The sequence below is a fragment of the Pistacia vera genome, unplaced genomic scaffold, assembly GCF_008641045.1.
Source record: "Pistacia vera cultivar Batoury unplaced genomic scaffold, PisVer_v2 Contig890, whole genome shotgun sequence".
In the NCBI taxonomy this organism is placed as follows: Eukaryota; Viridiplantae; Streptophyta; class Magnoliopsida; order Sapindales; family Anacardiaceae; genus Pistacia; species Pistacia vera.
Genome location: NW_022196768.1, coordinates 399,449 through 427,056, shown reverse-complemented (window position 1 = coordinate 427,056; position 27,608 = coordinate 399,449). Strand labels below are relative to the sequence as shown.

The following is a 27,608-nucleotide window of genomic DNA, read 5'->3' as shown; positions in this document are numbered from 1 at the left end:
GAAAGAACCTAAAGTTGAAGAAGCAAGTGGAGCAAGGGAAAAGCCATAGATCAATGACTAACTAAGTTAGAAGAGTCTAATTTCATTCAAAAGCTCTTCATGCTATTTTTAATGCTGTTGTATTAATCAAATGAAAAATATAGCAAACTGTGAAACAACTAAGGATGCATGGGATAGACTCCAAGTAAAAAATGAAGGAACAGACATTGTGAAAAAGACTAGGCTGAGAAGATTAATACGACTATAAAATCTTGTTTGCATGATGAGAAACTATCGCTGATTTTCGTGGAAGATTGTGGATGTTACAAATGAATGTTTTGCTTTGGGTAAAATATATTTGATGCTAAACTTGTCAGGAAAGTGCTATGCTCTTTACCAAGAGATTCATGTCCAAGGTCACCTCTATTGAAGAATGTCATGACCTCGATGAGATGCGCTGAATGAATTGATTGATCCTGCAAACCTTGGAGCTAAGCCTAAAATGGGATAAGAAATCAGGTAAGGACTTGTGCTGAAACATGAGGTAATCTCTAAATCCCCTGCTTATGTTGATTCAAGTAACATTGATGATGATGAGTATGCTTTACTTGCTGAAAACTTTGCAAAGTTCTTGAAGAAGAATATTAGAAAACCGAGTGAGGGTAAAAAGGGAAAACAACCCTTTGTGAAAAAGTTTTTGATCAAACTGGTCAGGGAGCTTCTTGAAAAAAATTTGAGAGATTATGAAAAGAAAGCAAGGGTATAAAATGCTTTGAGTGTGAGGGATATGGTCATATTCAGTCTGAGCTGGTGAGAGACAAATGGAGTGGCGAACTCTATGCTGTCAAGTATATTGAGAGAGGCCTGAAGGTATAAGTTACAGCTTTATTTTATACGTTTTTTCATCTGGGTACTTATACGTTTCAGATTTTTGTTATGATGAGGGTGGATTATATTGTTTTGGTTTGGGCAGATTGATGAGCATGTACAGAGGGAGATTATGAACCATCGCTCCTTGAAGCATTCCAATATTATAAGATTTAAGGAAGTATGTTGACTTGTTCTCCCACTTTGTTTTTCACATTGTTTGTTAGCAAAATTCAGAACTGTATCATTGAATATGTGTTATCATGGCGTCTCGTGTAGGGCTCCAATCAAGAAAATATAACCTCGCCGTCTAACAAAAAACAGAAGCTTTCAGAGAATTTAATCAACCATTTGTTTCACAATTCAACTTGTTTCAGGACCTTCTTCCCCCTCTGCTTTGTTGCTATCAGTTTTCTACTTCACAGATTTTAGCTCATCGTTTTTCTGTCATCACTTACTCTTTACTAACGTATACGGTCAAAACACTCTAAATATGAAAAACTCAAACTGAGTGTATTGCTTTCTAGTTTAGTTAATTGTGAGTTGACTATGCAAAAGAGGTGAGATTAAAGTTTCTTAGTTAACAAGATTTCCTCGTCTTGGCAACAAGACAGGGGCTGAAATCAACTAGTCTTTTGTCGACAACAAACACCAGGATGTAGAATAAGAGTGGTTTATTGTATCATATATTAGGTAGCGATCATTTCGTAGTTCCTGAAGATATATATAGTTGGCTTCAAAATGCTTAAACTTACAAATATTCTCTTCATAATTTGATTGGAGTCCAATTCCTCTGCCCTTGAATATATATCTGGGATTGTTGGACGCAGGTTTTTCTAACACCTACTCATCTAGCCATAGTCATGGAATATGCAGCTGGAGGAGAACTTTTCGAAAGGATTTGCACTGCCGGCAGATTTAGTGAAGATGAGGTATATATTGTACACTATTAGTTTGTTTCCAAAATTGATTTCATCAGTTTATCTTATAGTTGATTAAGTTCTTGTTTCTATCAGGCAAGATATTTCTTTCAACAACTTATATCTGGAGTTAGCTACTGTCACTCAATGGTAAGTAACTAAATCATATAAAATTATTCAATCTGTTTATTGAACTGAATTAATTGTTTACATATTTTTGGTTGCAGCAAATTTGCCATAGAGATCTTAAGTTGGAAAACACACTGTTGGATGGAAGCACCGCACCCCGCCTCAAAATATGTGATTTTGGCTAATCCAAAGTAATTTAAATAACTTACCAATTAGGTTGCTCCCACCCACCAGTAATGTTACTTACCTATAATAACTGTTAGATTCATATCCTCAAAATGATTCAACGGTTATTATGGACCATTAACATTGCTCAACGGGTAACATAGTGATTCCCACAAGTTAATTATCAATAAAATTATGCACTTTTATCACTAACGATTAAACTTGGTATTTGTAGTCATCTGTTTTGCACTCGCAGCCAAAATCTACTGTTGGCACACCAGCCTACATTGCACCTGAGGTCTTGTCTAGAAAAGAGTATGATGGGAAGGTAATTAATTATTATAAATATTAATAATTATGTCAATCTGATAATTCTTAATGACGTTATCTAATTAAGTTGAACCTACCTTTTTGTTCTAATCCAGCCACCTAGTTAAATGAATGATAAGTAGTTGATTATTTGGGGATTATAGATTGCAGATGTTTGGTCTTGTGGTGTGACGCTATATGTGATGTTGGTTGGAGCTTATCCTTTTGAAGATCCAGAGGACCCAAGAAACTTCAGAAAAACAATTCAGGTTAGTTAATTACTAACTTTTAAAACCATTTGATAATCTAAAATATTTATTTTTTTGTTGTCGATTAATGGAAAAACGTTGGCTTATGGCAGCGGATTCTCAGTGTCCACTACTCAATACCAGATTATGTAAGAGTTTCCATGGAGTGCAAACATCTTCTATCTCGGATTTTTGTGGCTAACCCCGAAAAGGTACTTATATTTAATTCACAATAATATTTAATTATACAAAACTAACTTATATAAATTAATGTGACATTATGAGATTGAAGCAAAGTAGATTATTTCTCAATTAACATTAATATGACGACACATCTATGTAACAATACTCTTTATCTTATGGAATTATACATAATTTTTTTTGATGTCATATGCTATTGGGTACATGTTAATATATTTGTTGCTAAATATTTTGCAATATGCATTGTTTATTTTCCTTGTATTTTAATTTGACGGGGTTAACTTTTTAGCAGAGAATAACCATTCCAGAAATAAAAAAGCACCCATGGTTCTTAAAGAACTTGCCGATAGAATTTATGGAAGATGAAGGTAAAATGGAAAATGATGAAGAAGACAAGCAATCTCAAAGCGTAGAAGAAATATTAGCTATAATTCAAGAGGCACGCAAAGCAGGAGAGGGTGCTAATAAAGTTGGTGGGTTATATATTGGAGGGAGTATGGATCTGGATGATTTAGACGATGCTGACATTGATGATATAGAGACCAGTGGCGATTTTGTCTGTGCATTGTAATTCTTCATGACAAATTATATATTCCTTGCACACTAATTTACTTTTAAATCATCATCCAAACAATGTCTAATCAATCTCTGCTTCTTCAAAAAGCAGAAGATGATAACCTAATCTTCTTGTGTGTTTTGATTGGTGATCGATCCATGTGATGTTGATTTTTCTTTTCTTATGTAAACTTTCTTGCTTCTTCTTCCTTTTTCCTTTGTGTGTTAGGAATATCAAGATGTTGTGCTCTTCTTAATTACTTGGTAGGTTTGTAACTTTTAAAAATTTTCAAGGATTTGTGACTTGTTTCTTCTCATAATTTATTTCTCTCTTTAATTACAAAATAATTGTTGTTTCGTTTAGTAGATAAAGGGAAGAATCCCAGTAGATGCTGCGTAATTTCAATGTATGACACAAAATAAAGTAATAAATTAGAAATATGTCACTAACAGCATAAATCAAACGGCATAGGAAAATAAAACGGTATAATATATAAAACTACACGAGTGGATAGAGTCAAATTGCCCTTATTGATAAATATAAAATCCACGCCAATAACTAGTTGCTCTTTTGGTTGTTAAGTGGGGGTTAATTAATTAATAATTAATAGTGATAGCAACTTAAATTTTATTTATTTGGGTGCTTAATGTGTTTCCAAACGCAATCAACATCACACTATTTTGCCATGTGTATGTAATTAATTAAGATATTTATAAATTATTATCTTTTTTTTTTGGGCTAGCTTGCGCACACTTCAACTGATCTCCGAAGTCTTTTGAATACCTTACAAGTTCAACTCAAATGACTAAATAAGTCACAATGTTATTGTGGTATGTGATTTTGAATCCAGAAATTTAAGGAAGGGAGCAAACCTCCTTGACTGTCAATCCAATCCTTTAGGGTTATTGGTATCCTTTTTCACTATGCACTTTTTTTATTAATTTAAATATCTATATTTTTCTGTATTAATGTATTACATCACTTATCAGTAGAAAAACGTTATATTCGTAGCATTGAAGGGTCAACTTAAAGTTTAACATTCTATTATAAGTTTATATTTAAATTATGTAAATAACGTTTAGGTGTATATATGACATTATGCTTAATGATAAAAATTGATTTTCTAATCATCCATTGAGAGATGCATGTGATTTTAAATTCATTTTAATGCGATTCTTAAAGAAGAATTTGTAAATGGGACAAAACATTGTCACATCATATGGCTATCACTTATATATTCCTAAAATCAGCCAATTTCAATCTCAAGATTGTGTTGCTTTCAAGTCTCATAGTGATGGATTATATTAATTAGCCACACTTACATGCACTTTTGACAAACACACGCAATAACAACCACCCAAGAAAATAAATCTAACCAAACTGGTGGGGTGTATTCGTTTGGTCTGTGATTGTGTTTTGTATATGTCTTGACCTCAGGAATTAAATTCCTATTTAAAAAAATATATATACCTCATTAATTAACAATGTTATCTCGATCTTCACTGTTTGATGGGGGATTAAGACTTGGCTTATTGTGACTCGCATTTTGGTTCTTTAATTAATTAGTAATAGATTTAGAGGGATGGACGAATGAGGAGATTGACATGTGTAAGTATTTTGTTTTTGTCAACTTATTCATTCGGATTGGTGCACAATCTATTTAGTTTCATTTTAAAGGTGTTTACAATTAAATCGTAGTGATCACAACACGTCTTAATTAAAATTCATTCATATCGAACCTGCCTTAATTAAATGTGATTATATTTCTAGTTATGAAAAGATTTTTTATGGACATTATATATTATGTAAGCTGGAAGAGATTTTATTTAATTATCATTTCAAAAATCCTTTTTCCTAAAAGAAGATTATGATTTTAAGAATTTTTTTTTTATAAGGAGATTATAGATTAAAGAATTCTTTCCTATAAAAGAGTCTAGGATCTCAAGAATCCTTTCCAAAACAGGTTTGGTTTCTTGTTTATCCTTTCAAAGTCACTCAAGTAAAAATAATCCTTTTATTATTGTGACTTTTTTAAAAAGGAAGCCATATTATTTACCTCCATTATTCTCTGAATATTTTCTTTGAGGTTGTTTAGTTTTTGTAGGTTTCCAATATGCTTTGGTAGGCTTTGAATTACCGTGTTTTATCTCTTACTGCATAAGTTGATTTTGGAACGTTGTTCCATGTTGAGATCTGGACGTGTTCGAGCTGCTGCCGCCGAAGTAATTCGTCATTGTTGAAACTTGAGAGGAGCTCAAGTGCGACCTGGTGGTCCCGTGGAGGAGAAGCTTGACTATGAAGATTTGAGGTTCAACCAAAGAGCGAAGATTGAAGTGTTGTCCAAACAGAGAGTTTTTACAATTGATACTTATTCTTGTCTTTGTAATTGAACACATAATTATTTCATAGTGGATTAGCTTCTTCTAGACTTGGTCCCATGGATGTAGGCATGTTGCCGAGTCATGTAAAATTGAGTTGTGTGCTTTATTTTATGTCGTGGATGGTTTATATGTTTAATAATTAGTTTAGCAACTCATTAAGCACAACGTGAACAAGTAATCTTAATTCCGCATAAGTTTTAATCAACATGATAAGGGTTTAAAACTTTTAATTGGCATTAGATCATGTTCTAAAGAGTTATTTTAGTAGATCCTTGATTGTTTTTTTGTGCTTAAATCTTGATTTGGTGGCTGTTGCTTTTTTGCTTTTTTTTTTGCCTTTTTTTTTTTTTTTTTTTTTTTTACAATTTTCTCTCTACAGACCTTGTGTGACCACATCTGTGTTCTGTGTGACCACATCAATCCTGTGTGACGACCATTGTTATTTTGTTTACTATGAGTTTGTTTAGTGAAGGAGGGTCTACCAATAGACCACCCTTGTTAGAGGGAACCAATTATGCTTTTTGGAGACCTAGGATGTGTGCTTTTTTGAAATCCATTGATGAGAGGGCTTGGAGGGCTTGTATTGTTGGTTGGAAAGAACCTAAAGTTGAAGAAGCAAGTGGAAGCAAGGGAAAAGCCATAGATCAATGGACTAAGGCTGAGTTAGAAGAGTCTAATTTCATTCAAAAGCTCTTCATGCTATTTTTAATGCTGTTAGTATTAATCAAATGAAAAATATAGCAAACTGTGAAACAACTAAGGATGCATGGGATAGACTCCAAGTAAAAAATGAAGGAACAGACATTGTGAAAAAGACTAGGCTGAGAAGATTAATAACTGACTATGAAAATCTTGTTATGCATGATGATGAAACTATCGCTGATTTTCGTGGAAGATTGTGTGATGTTACAAATGAATGTTTTGCTTTGGGTAAAATATATATTGATGCTAAACTTGTCAGGAAAGTGCTATGCTCTTTACCCAAGAGATTCATGTCCAAGGTCACCTCTATTGAAGAATGTCATGACCTCGATGAGATGCAGCTGAATGAATTGATTGGATCCTTGCAAACCTTGGAGCTAAGCCTAAAACGATGGGATAAGAAATCAGGTAAAGGACTTGTGCTGAAACATGAGGTAATCTCTAAATCCCCTGCTTATGTTGATTCAAGTAACATTGATGATGATGAGTATGCTTTACTTGCTGAAAACTTTGCAAAGTTCTTGAAGAAGAATATTAGAAAACCGAGTGAGGGTAAAAAGGGAAAACAACCCTTTGTGAAAAAGTTTTATGATCAAACTGGTCAGGGAGGCTTCTTGAAAAAAAATTTGAGAGATTATGAAAAGAAAAGCAAGGGTATAAAATGCTTTGAGTGTGAGGGATATGGTCATATTCAGTCTGAGTGTGCCAACACTCTGAAGAAAAAGGATAAAGCTATGGCTGCCACCCTAAGTGAGAGAGAAGATAGTGAAAATGGAGGTGATGACTCTAATGAAGATGAAAATTACTTGGCCTTTGCGGTGAACCAAGAGGATAGTGATAGTGTGTCCTCAGATGGCTCATGTGATGTCTGCAAAGAGCAACATAAGGCTTATGACAAGATGTATGAGTCATGGTTAAAGGCTATCAAGAAGATTAAATCTCTTGAATCTGAAAAATGCATCTTAATAGAAGATAAGAAAATTTTGAATGATAAATTGAAAGTCTTATTTCCTGATTTGTCTAACAAGGAAATTTCGTTAAATCAAGCTTTAAATGAACTAACTGGGGCTAAGGCCGTTGTTGAGAGGTTAAATGCAGGTTCATACAAGTTGGATGAAGTTTTTGCACAAGGGCAAACTTTTGGTAATAAAGCAGGTCTTGATTTTTCTTCCAAACCCAATGTGATCACCTTCGTTAAAGCATCTGAATCAATTCCAAAAGTTGTTGATGAATTGTGTGAGCAGATTTCAAAGGTAAAAAATTTCATACCAATATGTCATTTTCGTCACAAGAAAGGACACATCAGACCAAATTGCTTTAAACTAATTTCATATTTAAAAAGATGCATTGGAAATTATGAGTTTTCTTCTTTAAAGTCACCACATCAGTCTCTCAGCTCACCACATTAGAATAATTTTTCCAAAAACAAAAAAGTGTGGAGACCTAAGTTAAGTGCTCACTATCTTGTTACTCATACATCATTGCTTGTTTTTCAAAATGACCAATGGTACTTTGACAGTGGTTGTTCAAGACATATGACAGGTAACAAATCTTTATTGACTAATCTTGAATTTGGGGAAGTTGGTCATGTAACTAATATAGATGGCAAAAGAGGTAAGATTCTTGGAAAAAGGTTCTATTGTCATTCCTGGCTTCCCAATGCTAAATGATATGTTTTATGTTGAAGGACTTAAAGCAAATCTTATAAGCATTAGTCAAATTTTTGATAAAGGTTGTATTGTGAAATTTTCAAAGAATATGTGTCAAGTCTTGAATGGTGATGGTACTTCTTTGCTTGAGGGAAAGAGATCTAATGATAATTGCTATTTATTGTCTAACAAAGTTTCTTGTTTAAGCTCCAAAACAGATTGTGTGGATTTTCAGCACAAGAAACTTGGGCATATGAACTTCAAAGATCTAGTGAAACTCTCCAAAAAGGATGTTGTCAAAGGACTACCTAAACTTGAGTTTCCCAAAGGTAAAACGTGTGGCCCATGCCAACAAGGTAAGCAGACTAAGAGCCCTCATAAACCTTTATCTCGGTTAACTACCACTGGTGTGGTAGAACTTCTCCATATGGATCTAATTGGTCCTATGCAAACTGAAAGTTTAGAAGGGAAAAAGTATGTTTTTGTTTGTGTAGATGACTATTCTAGATTTACATAGGTTGATTTTTTAAGAGAGAAATCTGATGCATTTGAGGTCTTTAAATGTCTTGTCAAAAGGTTACAGATGGAACAAAATTGCCAAGTGAAGAAAGTGGTAAGAATAAGGAGTGATCATGGTAGAGAGTTTGAAAATTCTGATTTTTCTAACTTCTATGATATACAGGGTATTTGGCATGAATTTTTTGCCCCAATGACACCTCAACAAAATGGTGTAGTGGAGAGGAAGAATAGAGTTCTTCAAGAGATGGCAAGGATTATGTTAAATGACAAGAAGTTGCCAACAAGACTATGGACCGAGGCAATTAACACTGCATGTCACATTTCAAACCGAGTGTTCTTAAGAAAAGGTACATCACAAACTCCATATGAGTTGTGGAAAGGTAAAAAGCCAAATCTTTCATATTTCCATGTCTTTGGGTGCAAGTGCTATGTCTTGAATGATAGAGATCATTTAGGAAAATTTGATGCAAAGAGTGATGAAGGTGTGTTCCTCGGATACTCTTTAAATAGTAGAGCCTATAGGATCTTTAACATGAGAATTGAACGTATTATTGAGTCATTTAATGTGGTTTTCTCTGATTCAGAAGATTACTCATAGTTCTCACAAGAAGATGTAATTGAAGATATGACTACCCTTGCTAAGGTGACCACTGATCGAGATGGTGTGTTCACTTTGAATGCGACTGGAACACAAGATCAAGCTAAGGTGATCACCCCAGAACCTGATGTGACCAGATGTGACCACCACAGGTGCCTAACAAGATTTAGTTTTTGAAAGGCTATGACTTGATTTGTTAATTGATTTATTCGATGAGATCACTCAGAAAAAGCCTTCAAAAACCAAAAAACCACCTTCTTAGATCAAGAAAGCTCATCCACCATCCATTGTGATTGGAAATCTCGAAGAGGTAATGGTAACAAGAAGAAAAAGGTTGAATGAAATAAATATCTTGTGCTATGTTTCTCTTACAGAACCAAATAATGCAAAACAAACTCTGGAGGATGATTGCTAGATTGCTGCCATGCATAAGGAGCTTGAACAGTTTGAGAGAAACGATGTGTGGAGCTTGGTTCCTCAACTTGAAGGTATAAATGTTATAGGAACTAAGTGGATCTTCAAAAACAAGTCTGATGAGTTTGAGAACATCATCAGAAACAAAGTCAAACTCGTTGCACAAGGATATACCTAAGTTGAAGGAATAGATTTTGATAAGACCTTCGCTCCAATGGCCAGATTGGAATCAATCAGATTGTTACTTGATGTTGCTTGTTGTCTAAGGTTGAAGCTCTACCAAATGGATGTGAAGAGTGCCTTCTTGAATGGCATGCTGATGGAAGAAGTGTATGTGGAGCAACCTGTTGGATTTCAGGATCCTCACAAGCCAGATCATGTATTCAAACTGAAGAAAGCATTGTACGGGTTGAAACAGACCCCAAAAGCATGGTATGAGAGGCTTACCTCCTTTCTCCTTGAGCGCAACTACAAGAAAGGTAATGTTGATAAAACACTTTTCATTAAGCATTGTAATGGTGAGTTTTTGTGTGCACAAATGTATGTTGATGACATTATTTTTGCATCCACATCTCAAACTCATTTGGATGAATTTGTAGTCTTAATGAAAAATGAATTTGAGATAAACATGGTAGGTGAGTTGAGTATGTTTCTAGGACTTCAAATAATATAATTTAATGATGGTATGTTTGTGTCTCAAACTAAATATGCCAAGTACATGCTTAAAAGGTTTAGTCTTAAAAATGCCAAACATGCTAAAACCCCCATGAGTTCTATACTTAAACTGTCCAAGGATGAAAATGGGTAGAAGGTACATAATAAACTATTTAGAAGCATGATAGGAAGTCTTTTGTACTTAACTGCTAGCAGACCTGACTTGTGTTTTAGTGTAGGTATTTGTGCTAGATTTCAGGCTGATCCAACTGAACTTCACCTTACTGCAGTGAAGAGAATTATGAAATATGTCTTAGGTACATGTGATTTTGGATTGTAGTTTGCATATGATATTAACTCTACCTTGGTTGGTTATAGTGATGCAGATTAGGCTGGAAGTTTGGATGACAGGAAGAGTACATCAAGAGGATGTTTTTATCTTGGAAATAATATGGTGACATGGTATAGTAAGAAACAAAATTCCATTTCACTCTCAATGGCAAAGGATGAATACATTGTTGCAGAAAGCTATTGTACACAGGTTTTGTAGCGTAAACAAATGTTGTGTGATTATGGTTTTGATCAAGAGTGTATAACTGTATTCTGTGACAATAATAGTGCAATCAATATTTCTAAGAATCTAGTACAACACTCTAGGACTAAGCATATTGAATTTAGGCATCATTTTATTAGAGACTTAGTTGAAGAGAAGGTCATCACTCTTGCACATGTAAACACAAACTCTCAACTAGCTGACTTGTTTACAAAGGCTTTAGATTTTCAAGTATTTGTGAATTTGAGGAAGTCCATTGGACTGATTCAACTTGAGTAGAACTATGTTTTCTTTTATATTAGATCATGGGAAAATTCTCTTGTTTTAGAGTTGCAAGTGTATTTGATCTGTGGAGTGTCATTGAAAATATTTCTCTCTTGTGAAATGTACGCAATGAGTGTGGTGTCCACCTTGTTTTTCTCATCTCTTGAAGTATAATGACTTTTTTACATCCTTGAGTGCATAATGCTTGATTCTTATCACCTTGTAAGAGAGCTACCTTGCTTGGAGTGTGAAGGTCATATTTGAGTAATTTTCTAGGATGTAGAGAACCTTATGTCTTTGAAAAACCTACCATTTAGAGGACTATCTCCTTGTCAGTGTGAAAGCTACATTTGGTTACTTCTTGAGAGAATTTGCCCATTTAATCTTAGTTGATATGAAAAAGAATTCAAATTTTTTGAGATTATGTTCAAGAGGAAAAAAGGGGGCATGAGAGAAGGGGGAGATATATAATATATATTGTTTCAATTTGACCAATGTGTCACGATTCACCCCCTTGAGGACACAACACACACAAATGATCAAGTTTTCTTGTTGATTGCTATCATGTATGTATTAAGTCATGAAACTTTGATTGTTGAACTACATGGAAGAGACTTTCCTTGTGCATCTTTGTTAAAGATTGAGACTTGTTTAAAATGTCATATGTACAGATGTGTATCACTTACCTCCTTAAAATTCAATGAATTTTTTATTGAACTCGTGATAAATTTTTATTTTTTTTTGTTGTTTTTGCTCAAAGTAGAATAAGTGTTTAAGATCTGCTGCTTTTGTACGTATGTCACCACCTTGAGAGTGAAGTTGTCACCTTGAGTCATTGTGTTCACATGAGTGTTGACGGTCACCACATATTGTCTAAATTGGTTCAGTTTGCTCAAACGATTCCTAGTGTGGTCACACAAACATTTAAGTGTCATCACATGACTGTTGAGTTTTTTAGTTCATGTTTTTGTTCTCTCGGGTTTTTTCTTCTATGTCCCCATATTGATTTTTAGAGTCCATGCACTATTCAAGTCCCTAAATTTTCTAAGATTGCCAAACATTATGAACAAAGTGGGGGAGAATTATTTGTGTTTGTTGTGCTTCCTTGGTTGGTTTCACTCTAGGAGAGTTTTCTATGTTTTTATGTAAGCCTATTTGATGATGTTTTTATTTAAGTTGATTTGATGCTGATTTTTTTTTATTAACTGTGGTTACTGATGCAAGTTATTTATTGTGTTTACTGATCCTTATTGAACTTGCTGATGTTGTTTCTTTCACGTGCAGTGAATCAATCCGTCATTAGTTGGTTTGTGATTTGACTTTATATTGATTGATTGAGAACTGAACTAACCCTCTTGTGCCTTTGATTATTAATCGCTTGGTAGTGATTTGGTTTAGTTACTCAGGGGGAGTATACTAATTGAGGGGGAGTTATTCAGCTTAGTTGTTCTTTACTTAATGCAAAACTATTTTTGATTGATGATACTGATTGTGTTTTGCTTAAAATTGTGCTTTGTTCATAAGTTTGACAAAGGGAGAGATTATAAGTACTTTGGTTTTGCCAACTTATTCATTCGGATTGGTGCACAATCTATTTAGTTTCACTTTAAAGTGTTCACACCTAAATCAGAGTGATCACAACACATCTGACAGATTTTATTTTAATATTCATGCATATCACACCTTTCTTAATTAAATGTGATTATATTTCTAGTTGTGGAAAGATTTTTTGTGGACATTATATATTATGTGAGCTATAAAATATTTTATTTAATTATGATTTCAAGAATCATTTTTCTACAAGAAGATTATGATTTTAAGAATTCTTTTCTTATAAAGAGATTATAGATTAAAGAATTTTTTCCTATAAAGGAGTCTAGGATCTCAAGAATCCTTTCCAAAATAGGTTTGGTTTCTTGTTTATCCTTTCAAAGTCACTCAAGTATAAATAATCCTTTTAGTATTGTGACTTTTTAAAAAAGGAAGCTATAGTATTTACCCCCATTATTCTCTGAATATTTTCTTTGAGGTTGTTTAGGTTTTGTAGGTTTCGATATGCTTTGGTAGACTTTGAATTACCGTGTTTTATCTCTTATTACATGAGTTGATTCTGGAACGTTGTTCCATGTTGAGATATGGACGTGTTTGAGCTATTGCTGCCGAAGTAATTCGTCATTGTTGAAACTTGAGAGGAGCTCAAGTGCAACCTGGTGGTCCCGTGAAGGAGAATCAAGAATATGAAGATTTGAGGTTCAACCAAAGAGCGAAGATTGAAGTGTTGTCTAAACATGGAGTTTTTGCAACTAATATTTATTCTTGTCTTTGTAATTGAACACATAATTATTTCATAGTGGATTAGCTTCTTCTGGACTTGGTCCTATGGATGCAGGCATGTTGCCAAACCATGTAAAGTTGAGTTGTGTACTTTATTTTATGTCGTGGATGGTTTATATGTTTAATCATTAGTTTAGCAACTCATTAAGCACAACGTGAACAAGTAATCTTAATTCCGCATAAGTTTTAATCAACATGATAAGGGTTTAAAACTTTCAACATGGTTAAGCACTTTGTGGACTCAAATCTTGTTTGATAATTTATCACTATTATTGTTTTAGTCCATTCATGATTTGTTTCCTCTAAAATCTCTATGCTTTGTTTTCTTTTCTTTATTCCTCTTTCTCTTCTCAATTATCTTCTTTTTAGAAAATAGCAAATAATAGAAAACAAGAAAGAAATCTAGTATTGGGCTTTTATTCACTATGGTTGCATTTGGGAGGTGGAATTAGATTGGATTGGATTAACTTTGGGAAAGGGTTGGATTAGGATATGATTTGATTATAATAATATTGTCTTATGTTTGGTGAAGTATGAGACTCGATAAGAATGTTTATATTAGCAATTAATTAAAAACATTTGTAGTTCCCAAATTTCCCAAGAGCAATAATATAATTTCTCCATTTGATATAACTTGCACCCTAAGCAAATTATCCAAGAGATATTCTCCAAAATAGGAAGTAGAATCAAAATTGAATGAAGAATAAGGAAGTCAATTGAAATTAGAAAGTGAATACGAATAGGATTTGATCCTAAAGAGGAAAGAGATCCTATATTCTCCTAAAACAAAAGCATTCCTTCTTCTACCAGTACCACATGATCTGCACCACTCGCAACCATCTCAAAGTCCCCCAATCTTACTCTGCCAAATCCTACCATCCCTTACCTTTACCTTACCACCACCACAATCTTTAACACCTCTAACTCTTCCTCCTCATTCTCTATCTCCTCATCGCCTTCGCTCGTCAATGCTTCATTTCCTTTAAGTCTAAACTTTTCCTCAAGGGTCACACCCTCATCCACTATTTCGCTTCTCTCGAATCCGCTCTTGTTTCGTTCCTCTTTCTCATCCTCTCCGTTTCTCTCTTAATCTCTGAGTCAATTTCTCTTCTTCCCTTCCCCTCTAAACTTTTCTTCGCTCTCCCTACCATTGTTTTTTACCTCCAATATTCTATCTCCTCCGTCATTGCCTCTGTTTAGACCTCCCATTCCCACGATCAATTGCGCCTTCACCTTAGTTATGGGCTTGACTCGTGCACCGTGGGTCGCACCAAATTATGCGCCTTTATTGTCTCCTTGGATAGATCGCATCGATTGTTGCCTCACCAACCTCCTTGCTCATGCGACTGCCTCTACGCACGTTCATTGTTTTGTTGATTGTGGGTTGTGGCTTGATTGTTGTTTGTCTGTTAGAGCAGATTTGTTTGAATTGGTTGGGTTTGAGTTTGGGTTTCTGAAACTGGTTGTTAGTAGGACCAAGATTTTGAATGTTTGGACTCTATGTGGTTTTATCTATACACAATATAATCTCACAGATTGAAGGTGCTGAAATGGATTAAGAAATAAGAGATATTCTCAAATAAGTATGTATTCATTCTCATTGTCTTATGGTAAGTGAAGGTTATGATATTTACACACGTTTAACCAGTTTGACTCCTGCTAATTGTGGTGCTAAAATTTTGACTTTCAATATATTTAGGGGTGATTGGAGTCTATTGAACTTGTGCAACTTTGGTGGAAGATCGCGATCAAAACCTATAACTCAGTTCATGTTATTGCTAGATTCAGTTCAAATGGCTAACTCAATGGCGTTTGAACCTTTGTTAAGAAAGTAAGGTTTCAAAACTTCATAATGTATATTTTATTCTATTGAATTTTTTTTCAAGTGGGCACCATTTTCAGCCAACAACTTGTTTAGCAGGTTTTGTAACGCCCCACCTGAGGTACGTAGTTATTGTTTTTCTTTCGCTCTCATTTGAGTTGGTTTTGGTAATATTGTTTGACTGAGTGTTGTGTTGAATGCTTGCCCTGAAATGGGTTGAAAATAGAAGAAGTTTAGTGTTTCAGTCTTCGCCAGGGCGAAGAAGAGTATTCGCCGCGGCGAAGAGGTGTTGAAGCCACGAGGAAGCTGCTGGACAGTTTCGCCGCGGCGACAGAAGTTTCTTCGCCGCGGCGACAGGCCGATTAAATTGTTTGTTAAGTTTTAGATATTTTCTTCCCTAAGGGCAATTTGACCATTCTACCCCTAATTAGCAGGAAAAGTGGGGAGTTAATTGTAAGGATTTTTCATGGAGAATATGTTGATATGGGGGTGAGTTTGTAATGAATCAAAGGATATAGATGGAATTCCCAAAGAAGAGTAAGGGCAAAATGGGNTTTACCTCACTACCACCACAGTCTCAAACACCTCTTAAATCTTCCTCCTCATTCTCTGTCTCCTCATCGCCTTCGCTCATCAATGCTTCATTTCCTCTGACTCTAAACTTTTCCTCAAGGGTCACACCCTCATCCATTGTTTCGCTTCTCTCCAATCCGCTCTTGTTTCCTTCCTCTTTCTCATCCTCTCCGTTTCTCTCTTAATCTCCGAGTCAATTTCTCTCCTTCCCTTCCCCTCTAAACTTTTCTTCGCTCTCGCTACCGTTGTTTTTTACCTCCAATATTCTATCTCCTCTGTCGTTGCCTCTGTTCATACCTCCCATTCCCACGATCGATTGCGCCTGCACCTCGGTTGTGTGCCTGACTCGTGCACCATGGGTCATACCAAATTGTGCGCCTTTGCTGTCTCCTTGGATAGATCGCATCGATTGTTGCCTCACCAACCTCCTTGCTCACGCGACTGCCTCTGCGCGCGTTCGTTGTTTTGTTGATTGTGGGTTGTGGCTTGATTGTTGTTTGTTTGTTAGAGCGGATTTGTTTGAATTGGTTGGGTTTGAGTTTGGGTTTCTGAAACTAGTTGTCAGTAGGACCAAGATTTTAAATGTTTGGACTCTATGTGGTTTTATCTATACACAATATAATCTCACAGATTGAAGGTGCTAAAATGGATTAAGAAATAAGAGATATTCTCAAATAAGTATGTATTCATTCCCATTGTCTTATGGTAAGTAAAGGTGTTATGATATTTACACACGTTTAACCAGTTTGACTCCTGCTAATTGTGGTGCTAAAATTTTGACTTTCAATACATCTAGGGGTCACTAGAATCTATTGAACTTGTGAAACTTTGGTGGAAGATCACGATCACAACCTATAACTCACTGCATGTTATTGCTAGATTCAGTTCGAATGGCTAACCGCCTAACCCAATGGGGTTTGAACCTTTGTTAAGAAAGTAAGGTTTCGAAACTTCATAATGTATATTTTATTCTGTTGAATTTTTTTTCAAGTGGGCACCATTTTCAGCCAACAACTTGTTTAGCAGGTTTGCCCTGGACATTTATGAAGCGGAAACAATCCCTGAAAAGAAGGACATGGTTGCTCAAAATCCTCTCATGGTGTCTGAGGTGAAAACACTTTTACTCTACCATTTGATATTTCGGTTCCAAGTTTTCATGTCTCTCTCAGGTAACTAACTTTAATTGAACCCAGGTTCCTCAGCAAAGGAACAAAACTGATTGCGGATATTTTGTCCTTTCTTATATAAGTAAGTTTGTGCAATGTGTCCCAATGAATTTTTGCGTTACTAAGGGCTACCCTTACTTTGTAAGTTATGTAGTCTTGCTTATACTGATACTTATATATTTGTTCTAAGTCATATTCTGCCAACAAGACTCTAATTGCTTGTGTATTTTTTATTTATTTTCTTTTCGCCACATCATATGAAGGAGGATTGGTTTGGTCACGAAGACTTACAATCCTTCCTTGACAAACTATTGTCTGACATTGTGTTGAGTGATTTGTGGATTTGTTTATGTTTGGTTTTACTTTTTCTGAGACTACATAGTAAGTGCATAATTGTTGAAGAACGATGCAATATATAGTTGAATTGTGTTGGATTGATGGGTTGATCTGGAGGAATTTAGAAACAGTGGATAAGGTAACAAGAAATAATCAACAAGAGAGTAGATAATTTTATGAATTTATTTGTAAAATATAACTTTTCCATTTACTGTTGAAGGAAATGAAATTCATGTGTTATAGAATATCTCCTATGAAATGGGAAGCTAATTTATTTCTCACCCAGAAATAAATGCAAGTGATTATATAGTTTCATCTATGCATGGCAATGTATATTCAATTTCATACTTTGAATTGGTGTAATCTAAGAAAAAAGTCTGAGTTGAACAAATTATTTGCCCGAATATGAATAAAGATAAGATTTGACTCATTATAGATTTCTTATTGATAATTATGTGATTATGATATATAACTATCGAACAATACAAACATGCATAAACCTTAGTTTATTATTCACATAAGTAAACAATGTTAAAGTAGGCAATTTGTCAATTCAATTTAACAATTTCCATTCATACTACAGACTTTTAATGTCGCGGCATTGAACAACTTTTTTTTTTTTTTTTTGGGTAAGTAAGTTTTATATTCAAAAGAAAATGGTTACAAAGTAACACAATCGGCTGAACCAAAAAGCCCAAAAGGTAAACAAAGCGCAAGCATAAACGCCTTAGCAAGAGAGCATGCAGGCTCAGAAGCAAAAGGAGCACGCAGGCTCAGAAGCAAAAGGCATAGATGCCCGAAAAAGAGCACATAGGCTCAAAAAGCCATAGATGCCCAGAAAAGAGCACGCAGGTATAGAAAAAAAGGTACATATGCCTAGAAACGAGCAAGCAGGCTCAACAAAAGGAAAAAGGCAACTAGAATCTCTGCCCTTTCTTTTCACTCTTCTTACCCTTGGATGTCTATTGATCTGGAGGGCGAGGGGACTGGGACTGGAGCATGGGCCACTCCATGTCAAAGTAGAGGTCCATCATGACGTCTTCAGCAAAGGAAGGGAAACAACCGTTCCAATCACTGGATAAAGCTGTGTCAACATTCATGTTGCAGGGGGCAACATGAACTAAGGCTAACGGCCCTTCTCGGTTGTCCACAGAGGAGTCATTGCTCGAATGATCCCTTGCCGCTCTTTTTAGGGCTTTGGAGGGCAAAAGGTCAAGAGCCTTGATTATCGAATCACCCATTGGGTAAATACTTCGGGTTCGAAGTCGAGGTGATCTCTGTCCAAAGGTTGTTCAAGAGCTTGGTGCTCACGAGAGAGGTCTTTGAGGCCCTAGAAGGGCTCGGATGAGAAACACTCGATTTGGCCTCCTCAGGGGCCTTAGGAGGCTCAGGAGCCGCCTTTGGAGAGTGAAAAACATGGCCAAACTCACAGCATATTGGACATTGCTTTGGCTTTTATTCATACTCGACATCAACTGGGATTGATTCGCTCTCACTCGTGAAAGTAAATCGATGCAAGATAGGCTTGGCGACATCGATCTAAACACACACCTGAGCATAATCAAGCCAGGTGAACTCATAGGTCGATTGGTCGCACAATAACGAGCGACCAATTACATTGGATGCATGGCCCTCATGCATCCATAGAGCAAAAGACAATCTTGACAATCAGATCTAGAATGGGACTTTAGTGACCCATGAAGATCTAGGAGATTTATAAGGTTGCTATTGAAGTAGGATGATGTGTTTTCCCCCAAACATCTAGGGGCCATCTACTAAAACTCAGCGAAGGGCGGCTTCTTCCTTGAAACGGAAGTAGAACGGTTCCCCTTGGATAAGACTTGTCGAAGTCCATAAGTTATCCACACACGTGTGGCAATGAACTTGACGGCATGAAAAGACATTTTGTATTTGGGAAAAAAAAAAACTCTCAAGGCAAAGGTGCCATTGGGCTTGACCCTTCTTGATCAAATCAATCGGAAGCAAGATTTCCGGACTATCCCCTTCCATATTGTGGTAAGTGTAGGGAAGTGTGAACGGGGACTTGGAGTAGGTGACATGTAATTTGTCGCCCATGAAGAATTGGGTTGAAATGGACTATTGTTGGAGGGGGCAATTGATTGGTGTTGGCTTGGGTGGCGATTGGAGGTGGAAGGGTGTGATTTGGTTGGATGGGGCAAGAAAAGAAAGAAACAACTTTAGCAGCAAGTGAAGCGTAGTGGGAAATGGTCGACGGTCATCACAAGACCTTTGATGGAAAATACCAGTATTACACAAAGTTGGATGTTGTTCATGGATTATGGATAGAATACGTGCGTATTCAAATATCCTTCATATATACCTTTGCCAAAAGTATACTTGTTTAACTAAACACAGTATTAATTTATACTCTCTAATCTTGTAAAGGGTATTTCAGTGAAATAATATCTAAGTATTTTGTAATTACTACCAACCAAACACATTAATTATTTATACAGCCCACACGAACCAAACACAATAATAATTTATACATATTAATCTTCAAGGTTATCTATCTCACTAATAATCCTATCTTTTTAGTAATAAAACATTGTCAAAACCAAACACACCCTAAATACAAGGAATGTTTTACTAGGCAAACTAACGTAACGAAAATATATTTTTACCCAAATCTTATCTAGGGTTATATTATTTAGAACCCACTTAATTAGTTGGTGAAACAAATTATTAATGTAAATGAAGATATAAAAATGTATTTACATATTAATATTTAATTAAAAAAAAACACTTTTTTTTTTTAAACCTTGAATGACTACGATGATTTCTATTCTAAAATTTAATCGCACAAATATACTAATTTTATATGTTCAATTTAAAAATATTTTTAAAAAATGATGACAATGCTTTTAGAGAAAATCGTTTTTAGAAGAGATATAGTTTTGGGGGGTTCCAATTTCAGAATGATGCAAATTATCAATCGCAGGAGACTAGGAAAGTCAGACCACCCTTAATAGGCTCTAAATAATATGTTCCTACTCCTAAAGTAATTTGAGTGGCTCAAAAAGTTTCTTCGTAATTTTTTGAAAGGCACTTTGGTGTTTAGAATACCTAATAATTGTTTGTGTTGCAACAGTTTCGTGACGTGTTATGTTTTCTCAAATCAAATCCGACTCATTAGCTTATTGGGTCTAAATCTTAATTCCCGAACCCAAATGTTATTTTATCGTGTTAATCAAACCCAACCCAATAAAGTTTTGCTAATATTTTCTATAAATTTTTATAATTGAACAATGAAATATAATTCGATTGAACTCTTCCAAAAAAATTTATAAATGTATAATAATTTATATATCTAAACACATAAATATTGAAATGTATATAAACTTCATAATCATATACTCACACACATTGTTATTAACCTTTTTTTTTTTTTTTTTTTTACAAACCTAATAATATGAAGAAAAAAAAAATGCAATATTAAGTCTCATTCTCAAATTTCAATGCAATGTATAAAATATAATTTATTTTTCCGCTCAAGTTTCATCTTTGAACTATGTACAAATATTAATAAAGCATAACACTTTCACATCTTACCGTTAATTTATAAATTCATAAGTAAAAATTTAAAAGCAATATTATTCATATTAATTGAATTTGAAAATGATGACTATGAGATAGAAAATGAAACTTTTTGTGACTTTGAATAACAATAGAAATTAGGAGGAACATTAGAGATTTTAGCTTAAAATTTTAGAAAATAAAATAAATAATCAAAATATGATATCTTATTTACTTTACTTTTTAAAATCTATAATTAATAAATTCAAAGTTGAACTAGTCAAACACTTTTTTAAGACAAAACCCTAATACAACCCAGTTATGAAACGAGTTACTAACATGTTGACTTATTAATGACCCTAACCATTAAAGCTAAAACCAAACCGGCTTTTGACGAATGTGTTCGTGTTGTCGGGTCATGACCATTTTCGTCAGGCCTTGTTCAAATGTCTAGACAAATTTGGGAAAAAAACCTTCGGAACTTTTTGGGTACTTTGATGCGTAACTTTTTAATTTTTTTCTAGAGTAGATTCAAAACACTGAATTCAAAAAAGGAATTTCTCAACAGAAGGATACAGTAACTCCTATATATAATTAAAACTACTGGTAAAATAGGTAGAATTCATAAATGTGTAAAACTAGTGTAAATTAATAAACTCAATTAAAATTTGACACAATTTTTATAATGAATGAACCAATCCATCCAAATTCTTCTAATAATGAAACATTTAAGTAACAATCTAACCAAACATTTATCTCCCAATTGTTAGTTTTAATATTAGGTATAAAGGTAACATTATCACTCTTACATTAGCCCTTAGATTAAGGTTCAAGTGTTTCCTTGAGACCATAATGTTATAATTCCAACCTAAATCAATCTAATCAACAACCAAAATCTAAACACACAATCAATCACAAAGATAACAAACCACAACAGCAAGAATTTACCGTAGTTCAACTATCCTTTAAGGGATAGCCTACATCCAAGTTGAGCTCTACAATTAAGAGGCTTTCTACACTAATTGATCATTTGTTCAGTTTACACATACGACACTCAACTCATTTCTACAGATCTCATAACACTCTTACCACTCTCTTGATACACAGTTGTAGACTAATCACTAGGAGGAAATACTCGACCTGGTACTCCTAACCCGAGAGTAAACAAAACCCTCAATATGTGATCACTTGATCACAACCTAGAATACAGCAATCAAGAATTACAGATGAAAGAACAACGAAGAACCCTAACAGAGAAAATCACACAAAATGAGAGAGAGAGAAATTATATTGCTTGATTGAGGTGCCACGTGAGAGAGGGATGCTTTTATATGGCTGGGTAGGTGTCACATTGAGAGTCGTTGGATCTCTCTCCTTGAATCAATGGTCACTAAATGTGCAACCAAAACGGTAGCATATTGGCAGATCCATATGACACCGTTTCTGACTTCACCTTTAACAATATCCACCTTGAAGTCAGTCTTCGACAGTAACACATTAGCCCCTCTAGTGCAGAGAACCATCCTACGATTGTTTCTCAGCTCTATCAACCCCTTCATCTAATATGCAGTAGATTCAAGCAGATCTTGAATTTTGCTACAGTAACTACTTTGTCCCCATCTCTGTAGGGTTGTCTTTGGTTGAAACCTTCCTCAATTCTATCATGCCCTTTGCATTTAAATCTTTGACAAAGTGGAACTCAACATCAACATGTTTGGTTCTCCCGTGGTATACCGGATTTTTGCTCAGATGTATGGCACTCTGACTGTCTGAATAGATAACTGCCATACTGTCCATTAGCCTGCTTCTTTCAAAATCCCTTGCAGCCATAAAGCTTCCTTGAATTACATCGGTCACAACTACATATTCTGCCTCCGTGGTTGACAAGGCTACCAATGGTTGCAGTTGTGACTTCTAACTGACACAGTTACCTCCCAAGGTAAAACAGTAGCAAGTTGTTGATTTCCTTGTGTCTCTATCCCCTACAAAATCAGAATCTACAAAGCCAACAAGATCAAGTGTAGAGTTTCTTTTACAATAGTTTAATCCCACATGCAAAAAACCATTAATATATCTAAGCAGCCATTTCATTGCAATCCAATGTTCTATGCCAGGTTTAGCTATAAACTGACTGAGTAATGAAATAGCAGAAGAAATATCTGGTCTTATGCTTATCATAGCATACATTATGGACCTTATTTTGTCAGAGTAAGACACATTTTCCATTTTAATTAACTCAGTGTCAGATTTGGAGCATTGTATCTTACTAAGGGTGAAGTGATTTGCTAGTGGTAGGTTTACTGGTTTAGAATTTGAATTCCAAATTTCATGGCTAGTTTTTGTAGGTAAGAGTGATGCGTGTTTCCTACAACATGCAATATGTAGCAAGTACACTAATCGCACAAGTAATATAATGATGAGTAGAGTATCGTTCCCACGAAGATTGTAAGCAAAGCACTGAGTTTCCTAATGTTTTTTAGTTGAAGCAATCGAATTCTTTGGATTGGTGGGAGCAAATTCTAATTAAAAACAACAAAATGAAATTTAAACTAAGATTAAAACTTAATTAAGAAAGCAATATGACAACACGGAATATCAATTCAAGTAAAACGGGTAGGGTTTTGACTTCGTTTGGATTTTTATGGGTTAAACCTAAAATTACACTACACTCACATTGATACGCAATGGTTGTAAATCGAACTCACTAAAATGTTAGACATACCCTCTCGGGCAATGCCTTCCTATTCTTCCTTATTAACCTTCCGCACCCAACAAAATGAAGATTAATAAATCCAAACTCATTAATCCTATAATGATTTCATTAATTCTTGAATCTATCTCTAGCATCCAATACTATAATGGTGATTACCCAAGAAGCCTAACATGATTCATTTCTCAATCTCACCATGTTCATCACATACAACATTAAAAATCAGAGTAACACACAACCAAAGCATATTCATATGAAAATAACACAATCAAACCCTTAACCCATTTAAAATCCAAACTACCATCAAAACCCTAACCCAAAAGAGATTAGTTCATAACTAAATCAATAACACAAAAACGAAAATAGGAAATAAACATGTTCAACATAATGAAAATGAGAATAAAGATTAGAAATCTCCCCAAAAGATGAATCCTCTAGTTGGAAATCGAATCTTCTTCCTTTTACAACCTAAATCTCTCAAAGTTCTTAGAAAAATGCAAAAGTGGCTAAACCTAAACAAAAACGAAGACCCTGGGCAAAAAGACCAAGTTTTTCTTTTATACTTTGTCCAAATAACCCAGCCAAACACGCACAGCATGAAACTGTGCGTTTGACAAAACTGAAATAAGTGACTGTCGCCGCGGCGAAGAATGAAGCAGACAAACTCGTCCCTGGCTTACTTCGCCACGGCGAAGACATTTCCTTCGCCGGGGCGAAGCTTCTTGAAGAGTTCTGAAATTATAGAACTGCCACTCTGCTTGCTTCTTCGTTTGATTCTTCGATTCTCGGTGCTCTTCCTTGGAAACAAGCTTCATCGTGCTTTATCCTGCTCCGGAACTCTCCTATCTTCTAAGATCCGCTAATTTCTGAGTCAAAAATATCCAATTTTGTTCTTATTTGCTCAAAATGTCCATTTTAACCTGAAAGAAAAAAAAGTAAAGAATTAAGTAACAATTCAGGTCAAAATGCACTAGAAAGTATCTGAAATCCGACAAAAAGGTAATATGAAAAGTGTATAATTCACGGATTATCAAAGAGCACTACTGGATTCTTAATTCATGGGTTTTCCTATTTCTTTCAATAATCATTCATAGAATCTTCCTAGCACACCCTAAATCTTTCATAGCAAATTCTGAATTCAGTTTAGATTTTAACTCAGTTATCTTTGATGTAGATTTGCTTATTAAAAGCATATCATCTACATATAGCAACAAATATATAGGCATTTTATCAGTAGAGGCAAAGTAAAAACAATTATCGTATTTGCTCCTAGAGAACCCAATAGTCAACACAAAGGAGTCAAACCTCTTATACCACTGCCTAGGTGATTGTTTAAGGCCATACAATGACTTATGCAGCATACAAACATGATTAGACAGTTGTTTATCCATGAAACTAGTGGGCTATCTCATGAATATTTTTTCTTCTAGCTCACCATGTAAGAATGCAGTTTTTACATCTAGTTGTTTTAATTCTATGTCTTGGTGAGCTACTATGGATAAAATTATCCTAATGGTTTTAAACTTAACAATGGGTGAAAAAATCTCATTGAAATCTACCCCTTCCCTTTGTGTATAACTCTTAGCAACTAGGCGAGCCTTGTATCTTAAGGGTTCAGTGGGAGTCATACCTTCTTTCAATTTGAAGAGTCATATGCACTCTACTAATTTGTGATCTTTGGGTTTGGGGACCAAAGACCACCTGCCATTAACCTTTAAGGATTCCATTTCTTCATTCATTGCTACCAGCCACTTCTCTTTCACCTTGGACCTCATTGCCTCATCATAAGTCTCTGGTTTTGTCCTTTGTATTTCTGTACTAGCAAAAAGAGTAGTGTAAATTAAATATGCATAAGAGTGCCTAGTGGGTGGCCTTACCTCTCTCCTGTTCCTATCCTTTGTCAACTGATATTAGGACAGGTCCTCTAGTTAGGGTTCTTCAGCTTCCCATTCTTCTTCTTCAACTACTTGATCAGGTTGGAAAGGTTGTGCAGGATGAGTAATAGCTTGATCAGGTTCTTCATCCGAGTGGGGCAGATCAGGGTACTACCCTGATGGCTCCCCTTCAATTTGTGTAATCTTTGGTTGAGTGGAATGTTGGTTAATCTTGCTTATTGTACCTGCATCAGTATTAGTGGATTTGTAAGGAAATATCATTTCATTAAACATCACATCCCTACTCACAATTACCTTTACCCCTATGGATACTCTATCCCACAACCTATAGCCCTTTGTCCCCTCTTGGTAACCTAGGAAGACACACCTAATTGATCTAGGTTCCAATTTCCCTTCAACTGTGTGTGCATAGGATGCACACCCAAAAATTGTTAAGTGATCCCAGTTTGGCTACCTTCCTGACCATTTCTCCTCAGGACACATGAACTCTATGACACTAGATAGGCTTCTATTTACTAAATAAGCTGCTGTGGTCAAAGCTTCTCCTAAAATGTATTTTTGTAAGCCTAATGTGAACAGTAAACACCTCACCTTCTCTAGTAAAGTTCTATTCATCCTCTCAGCAACCTTATTTTGCTGAGGGGTTTTTCTTACAGTTCTATGCCACAGAATATCCTGATCAGTGCATAATGTATCAAATTCAGTATTACAGAATTCCAAGCCATTGTCAGTCCTAAGGGCTTTGACCTTTCTATTTGTTTGGTTCTCTACTAACAATTTCTAGCTCTTGAACTTAGCTAGAGCCTCATCCTTGGTTCTAAGTAGGTAAACCCAACCATCCTGCTATAATCATCTACAATTGAGAGAAAAATAGCTATTTTCCCATGTGATTTGACCTTTTCAGGTCCCCACAAGTCAGAGTGTAGGTATTCTAAGCAATTTGTTGCTAGGTGAGTTTCTTCGGTGAAACTCACCCTATGTTGTTTACCTAGAACATAGTTTTCACAAAAGTCAAGGCTCGTTATGTTATCTTTACCAAACAACCCATGTTGCCAAATAATGTTCATTCCCTTTTGGCTTATGTGGCCCATCCTTAAATGCCACTTTTCAGTTACATTTGGTTTTCAAGAGACAAGTGCAGTATTAGGATTCTCAGTGTAGTGTTGTCCATTCAGTATATACAGGTCATTCCTCTTTATACCCATTAAAACTATACTGTTATTTCTATAAACATTCAAACAGCCATTTTTAGGCCTATAATAGTAGCCAGATTCACCTAGGGTACCTAGAGAGATGAGATTTCGTTTGAGTTCAGGGATATATCTAACCCTAATTAGCATTACCAACCTACTATCATTCAATTTTAGGGTTATATTGCTCACCCCCTAAACTCTAAATGCATTATTATTCCTCATGTATATTGTTTCATGCTCATCAGTTTCAAAATTTTGTAACCAATCCCTACTAGGACTCATATGAAATGAACATCCTGGGTCTAGAACCCACTCATGAACCTAATTAGTCTTAGATATAGTGAGAACTTCAGTTTCATTTATGATGCCACTATTAGAAGCTAGGTTACTTTCAGTGTTTACTTGCTTCTATTCTCTAATCCAGTCATAACAGTTCTTCTTTAAGTGTCCTGGTTTATTACAATGAAATCACTTCTTAGTTTCAGACTTGTTCTTATTAAAACCCTTTCCTTTCTTTCTATTCTTAGCATTAGTAACTTTCTGAGCACTACTTCCTAACTGGCCTAAATTTGATCTACCTTTCACAAACAAATTACTCCTATTATGTTTTTGAACCTTCAGTTCCAACTCCCTAGCATTTAAGCCAGCAATGAGTAAATCAAGGCTGGGAACAGTTCCACTATATTGCAGAGCATTCTTAACTACCTGGTAATCTTCAGTTAGGGAATTAAGCAAAATAATGGTTAGACTAGTATCCTCTAATTCTTGGTCAGTCCCTTTCAATATTATGGTCATTTTTAAAAATTCATCTTGGTTAACCCCTATTGACTTAGGACTTTCAATTTTATATACAAATAAGGCACCTATTAAGAAAGCTAAGTTTGGAGCAGACTATAAAGCATAGAGAGATTCGAGTTTACCCCAAAACATCAAT

The 27,608-nt window shown here is 35.1% G+C and overlaps 2 protein-coding genes and 1 long non-coding RNA gene across 4 annotated transcripts; all 3 read left to right on the top strand.

Annotated features, from left to right (window-relative positions):
* Positions 1-783: 783 nt before the first annotated feature.
* Positions 784-3,582, top strand: LOC116119470 (serine/threonine-protein kinase SAPK1-like). The gene is given in 9 exon segments (XM_031405416.1): positions 784-849; positions 953-1,027; positions 1,677-1,778; positions 1,863-1,916; positions 1,994-2,086; positions 2,296-2,388; positions 2,534-2,638; positions 2,731-2,829; positions 3,111-3,582. Coding segments are annotated over 8 exon segments (873 nt in total). The 5' UTR covers positions 784-849; positions 953-979; the 3' UTR covers positions 3,390-3,582.
* A 2,901-nt stretch (positions 3,583-6,483) lies between these two features.
* Positions 6,484-9,223, top strand: LOC116119476. Its single transcript, XM_031405421.1, has 3 exons — positions 6,484-7,710; positions 8,060-8,580; positions 8,683-9,223. Exons 1-3 carry the CDS (start codon positions 6,484-6,486, stop codon positions 9,221-9,223), a joined length of 2,289 nt encoding a protein of 762 aa, XP_031261281.1.
* A 5,767-nt stretch (positions 9,224-14,990) lies between these two features.
* Positions 14,991-17,165, top strand: LOC116119501. 2 transcript variants are annotated; one of them, XR_004126401.1, is made up of 4 exons: positions 14,991-15,052; positions 16,634-16,773; positions 16,864-16,945; positions 17,031-17,165. It is a non-coding gene; the product is annotated as an uncharacterized LOC116119501 (long non-coding RNA). The 2 variants fall into 2 exon arrangements; XR_004126402.1 differs by lacking the exon at positions 14,991-15,052 and adding an exon at positions 15,834-16,542.
* The last annotated feature ends 10,443 nt before the right edge of the window (positions 17,166-27,608 follow it).